This window comes from Excalfactoria chinensis, chromosome 3, assembly GCF_039878825.1.
Source record: "Excalfactoria chinensis isolate bCotChi1 chromosome 3, bCotChi1.hap2, whole genome shotgun sequence".
NCBI lineage: Eukaryota > Metazoa > Chordata > Aves > Galliformes > Phasianidae > Excalfactoria > Excalfactoria chinensis.
In genome coordinates, this window is record NC_092827.1 from 21,518,902 (window position 1) to 21,524,901 (window position 6,000).

General features: G+C 40.0%; 1 protein-coding gene across 1 annotated transcript; it reads right to left on the minus strand.

Moving 5' to 3' along the window:
- Window positions 1-2,357: 2,357 nt before the first annotated feature.
- Window positions 2,358-6,000, minus strand: KLHL31 (kelch like family member 31). Its single transcript, XM_072333530.1, has 2 exons — window positions 4,826-6,000; window positions 2,358-3,090 (listed from the first exon to the last, which is right to left on the minus strand). The coding sequence occupies exons 1-2, from the start codon at window positions 5,998-6,000 to the stop codon at window positions 2,358-2,360; spliced, it is 1,908 nt and encodes a 635-aa protein (XP_072189631.1).

The window sequence follows — 6,000 nt, forward strand, 5'->3', positions numbered from 1 at the left end:
ATGTGCTTCTTCATTGACCTGGGTAGATAAGCAACTACAGTTGTAGTATAATTTGGCAAAAATTATTGGAGCAGAAGGATTTTTCTAAGAGCATCTTAAATATTTTCATATGGAACACATGAAAGGAGAAATGTTGCTCTCACCCATGAGAATGTTTTTGTCTGGAATAGGCAGGAACAGTGTTTTTGTATTTAAAACACAGTAATCCTACTCTGTTACACAATTCCATGTTTTGTTCTGTGCCTGGGCTTGAATTATTGCTCATTTGGATTAGACAAGGTAAAGGATAACCATATGCAAATCAAATTAACCCAAACAAACTGAGTGGTACTCTGATTAGAGGTCACTGTAATTCAGTGTATTCTAATAGCATGCAGTACTCAGAAAGTACATGAGCTGTGTCATGCTCAGGATGGAGTTGTAACAGAGCGACAAAGTACTGAGTAGGAGAGTCCTTTAAATGCTTGTCTCAGCAAAGTCTGTACATACAGGCAATTTTACAGCATTTTCCTTTTGCAAATGAGATAAACTATTGTATCTGTTAAGTGAATTGTTGCCCTTTTAGTTATACTAAATCATTTTGCTCTCTAGTTTTGCTTCTTTCCTCCTCAAACAAAAGGATGTAGACATATTATACTGACAGCAGTCCTTCAGAATCAAATCCTCTGGGGGTTTTGTGGGCTGCATATCCTTTCATACATGAATAGGATTAGGTATCACACTTAATTCCTCCACTGTCTGCTGAGATTAGGACAAAAGAGTTCTTAGAAGTTAATCTGAGTTAAGCAGAGACTTTCACTCACTGGTGAAACTCCACAGGCTTCAACAAGCACAGCACTAGTCTAGCCTTTGGAAAATGTGACTAAGAGCTCCTCAAAACATAAATAGGGCTCTAGTAAAGAACTCAAAAGGAGATACTTAATACTATGTCAAAAAAACATTAACTTGTGTGATGTTGTGCCTATACCTGGCAAGAGAAGTGTTAAGATCTCTCTTTGTTACTGTTCAGGAAAGTCTCTTTGATTTCATCCAGTTTCCCATGATTCATGGCTTTCCACACACATAACCTATGCTTAAAAGCAGATCCTGCAGTGTTCGTTTAATCTTTGTTCATCACCTCACAGGGAATTTTTCTTTTTCAGACCAATACAGAGTAGGAGAGATGCTCCGTGCTCTTTCTTCACTCTGAGATACCATTCAGCCCTCGGAGCCTCCTGTTGTGGCGCCTCTGGGCTTCAAGCATGGACATGGGCCTGCTCAGAAGAGAAGACAATCCAGAGGTACATTTCTACAAAGGTAGGGTAGAGTAGGGGCAGGAGGAGACACACTGGATGGCCTTCATGTCTTCCATCTGGAGCAACAGGAGAGTCTGCCTGGCATGAGGTGAGGAGGAAGTGGTTGTCTACTCCAAGGTGTAGTCCACATGGAGGCCAGGAGAGCAACACAGCACCCAAGGAAGACCTCGGGGCTGGACATAATGCTTGCAGAAACTAATCTATTTTCTGGGTTCTGGTCTTGAAAGCCATGTCACAGCATCAGATAAGAGAATTAAAGGCCCTCTTGCAGAAGATAGGGATCGCTTACTAGCTTTTGAAGGAGAAAAAGGTTTGAAAAATGTTCTGTGAATATCACTGCTCCAAAAAGTAAAGTATGCACATGCTATATATGCAGAGTTGTTTTTTTTTTCCTTTCTTTGTTTTTTTTTTCTCTTTTTCTTTTTCTTTTTCTTTTTCTTTTTCTTTTTCTTTTTCTTTTTCTTTTTCTTTTTCTTTTTCTTTTTCTTTTTCTTCTTTTTCTTTTTCATTTCTTTCTTTTTCTTTTTTTTTTTTTTTTGTTTCTCAAAATATAGAACGCGTAAAAAATAACAAAACTGACCGATTTTATGTTGGCATGGCACACTTCTAATTTCTGCTGAGATTTATTCCTACCAATATTTAACTTCCATTTTGAGTTCAGAAAGCATTATAAATTCAGTATTAAAAAAAACCTCACAACAATCTTCAGAAGCAAATTTGTCTCTATTTTACAGATAAGGAAACCAAGGCACAAAGAAAGTAAATGATTTGCCACAGATAACACAGTGAGTCAGTGGCAAAATCAGGAACAGAATGAAATTCCCTCTGCAGTTATGGCTAAACTCTCTTCCTGCTAAGAAAATCCGTCTTTTCCCTAATAGGTTGTTTCACACCGCACATCTTAGAGGTCATGAAAACTGGCAAATTTGCGGTGTTAAAACTGTTGCAAATCCAATTGGTTTGGTTTTTTTTTTTCCATATAAGCTCATAAATGCTACTTAAAGGGTTAATTATACTGCTATGCTGGTAAACATTTGTACCGGTTGCTGGTTTGACCAATGTTTAAATACTGACTGGTACAGAAGAGACTGAGCTTGCTCTAGACTCCCTTGTCTTGGTGTTGGGCATGGATATAGTGCAACAGGATACTCCCACGGTGGCTTCAGGCAGCTCGTCTTCCTCCGTCCACTCATTGAGATCTGGGTTATAGCACTGAATGCACTTCTTATATTTTTTCTCTATCTCATTCCAGCCCCCCACTAAGTAAATTTTCCCATCCAGCATTGAAGCACCAGCTGTGCTAACTCCAGTTTGAAGGGGTGCCACATAACTCCACTGCCCTGTGTAAGGGCTGTAACACTCCACAGGGAGAACGTCGACCCTTTCCCCTCTCCCCCCCAGCTGAGACCCACCCATGACATAGACTCTCTCCAGCAGGGACACGGCACAGTGCCACCCTCGTGGGGTGCTAAGACTGGCCTTATCTTGCCAGCTATCATTGCTGGGGTCATACGTGCACACCGAACGAGAGTAAGCATTATTAATGTAACCTCCCGTGACCAGGATCCTACCATCCACCACAGCACTGGCATGGCAGCACCTGGGCACCTCCAGGGGTGCCTTCATCTGCCACTGATTAGTTGCAGGCACGTAGCACTCCATCGAGGAGAGACAACCCTCCAAGTTGCGACCACCCACTGCAAAAAGGAGGCCATTGAATACATTCAGGCTGAAGTGGGTACGCTTCTGATTCATATTTGCCAGGTGAATCCAGGTGTTGAAACGAGGATCATATCTACAAGCGTTAAAAACAGAGGGTGACCATCTCACATGCAGCTCTGGTAAATTCCACAGTCCTATATCTGTCCCACTACTGCTGGGGTTGAGGAATGCTAAATCAAATTAGCTACTTATTTAGCCCAGTAGAAGTCAATGGAATGAAACTGCCATCCATACTTAAATTTCCAAATAAATTTAGTTCTTTATTGGAGGAAAATGTGTTTATGCCATTCACAATCAGTATTATTTGAATAAATTTGACTCTTCTGAAAACTGAGTTTGTGTAATGACCTCTTCGTAATATCAGAAAGTGATTCTTTTCAAATACAGTAGGAATTCTAAAATTTTGCAATTTAAGCCTATTGGAAGGCTGTCAAAATGGACCTGAAGTTTTAAAAAGCAATAAGTGGTGATTTGTATTGACACTGTTTTAGTACCTTCTAAATGGTGTTTCCTCCGGCCACTTCTATCAATTAAGATTTATGTGGAGAGAACATCTTTGTTTCTGAATACTGTACCTATCTTAAATAACATCCTCTGTCCTTCACTATTCGGTAAGCCGTTTTGAAGTAGCAAACAGGAAATTACAGTTCCTTTGGGTAAGGAATTTTGTAAGGTACATTAGTAGACCCATACGTTTTTCCTGCTGCATGCTGAGCAGACCAGTGAATGACAAAAAGACTATGGGAGAGCAAACAGTAATTGTTAGTTGTTATATACCATTATTGGTAGCTCTGAAAGCAAGTCCATGGACATCTTCATGTTAATTAGCACTGCCAAGGTTAATTTCAGAAGAGGGATTGGAACACTGAGCAGAACACAAGGATTCCGCCACATCCTCCACACAACCCAGGTATGCACCAAGCACACGACTTGGTAGAATTTGATACGTAGCTCAGAGGCAGAAGCTTGGACATCTGTTACACAATAGAAATGATCCAGATAACTTCCCTTTTTCATTAATTTTATATATTGGTGGACCTTTTTGGGAGAAGTTATCTGAACGTTATTTTGTGGGAGTAGAAAAGGAAGCACTGTTGGGCTGCATGTTGGTATTGCACGTCCATAGTCTGTTACTACATAGAAGTTGAGTTTTTCCAACTCCTACTTCAAGCTACTATGTGCCACTAGCTTTTAGGCTGAGCTATTTAAAAACCATCACCATTCATTTGACTACTACATGTTAGGTTATGCACAAGTGACAGTATTTGCTATCACTTGTGCAGTTCTTGGATGACTACAGGTAAGAAGTGTAAGCAGGGTATTATTTGGAGTGTCTTGTACGAGAGACATTCAGCCTTCATTGTTTCTAAGCTCTTCATAAATCAAAAGCAAAAGGATATGAAATGCAGCATAAGAGACATTAAAAATATGATGTGTGGTGCATAAAAAGTCAGAATCATGATATATCGGATTATTTTTCAGAGTTTTCTGTGAGGCGTCATCACCTCTTGAAATTTAAAGTCTTATCTGATTTAATGCATTTTAGTGCTACTTTAGAACCTCCCTTATTAATTTCCTTCACTTCCTCTCTTCTCATTGTGCATCATGGTGAAGTTATTGCATATTTCAGTCGCACTTTTCTGTTCATTCAAAATTCAGTAAAGAACAGCATTTATATCTCCTCCAACCTGTCCTTCTTTGTGTCTGATCTGATCACATTGCATGTCACAATTCAGCTTGGCCTATCTCCCTGCACTGAGTGGAGTAAATAAGTATTATGAAAAACAAACCAACAAACAACGAGTTACCTGCAGAAATTGCTAACTGCATGCTTGGCTTGGTTCCTGGCATCATTCTGATCTTCCCCACCGGCCACGTAGAGAAATCCATCCATCACCGTCACGCACTGGTTAAAACTTTTAGCGGGCATTTCACTAAGCTTCTTCCATCCATTGTCAGGATCTCTGTATAAGATGTCTCTGCTAAGAGACTTTTCTGTTAGAGCAGGGCGTCCCCCAACGGTAACTAGCACTCTGAAACCTCCACGAATCCTTGTTCTTCTAGACTGAAGTGTATTCTGATGATAGGGAAGCAAATGATAGTTCATGGCATCTACCAGCAGTTTATGGCAATCTGCATCTTGCATCATTCTCGGGACAGTCTGGACATAACTGACGAGGTCTTGAGCTGAGATAGTACCAAAACGAATGTTACCTAAGAGATCAGCAGCAAACTTTACTCTTTTTTGGTCAAATTCCAGCCATTTTATTGCAATCTGGAATGCAACAATTTCAGAAGGCAACTGCAAGTCATCATCTGCAAGAAGTTCATTAATCTGATCAAAAGTGAGTTTTAAGAACTGATCTGTTTCTGAAAATTCAATGAAGTTGTCTCTAATAAACTTGTGTGCAGCTTCCTTGGTTGTTTTTAGTCCGTACGTTTCTGCAATATTAGCAATGTACATACAATTCTCAACACTGATTTCTCGGGTTAGAAAATCACAGCACATCTTTACGAGGGTGTGAATCTGAAGATAAATTGCTGTGGAAATAATACTACCTATGGTATAAAGAGAGAGAGTGAGCTTTCCAGTGTAAGCATAGGTGATAACAGTAGCTAGACCCAATGGGGATACATCATTGAGGTCTACTCTTTGAGTGGATGGATCTTTCTTTAAGATGTTATGAAAGTAGTCACTGATTGAAGCCATCACCACCTTATGAACACTGAAAGATTTGGTTTTGGTACTGATGGTCAAGTCACAAAGAAAATTTTCTAGTCTCATTCTGCTTAGGCCTTCCAAGAGATTTGGGCTATATGACGAGTCAGAAACTTCAGATGAGACGCAGGTGAAGCCATTCCCTCCATCTAAGAGTCCATTCAAGCCATTTAGTTTACTGAGAGGGCCATCTTCCACAATGATAGTCATTTCATTGATATCTGCTGCTTTGTTCTTCTTCACATTCTTCTTCTTAGGTGCCAT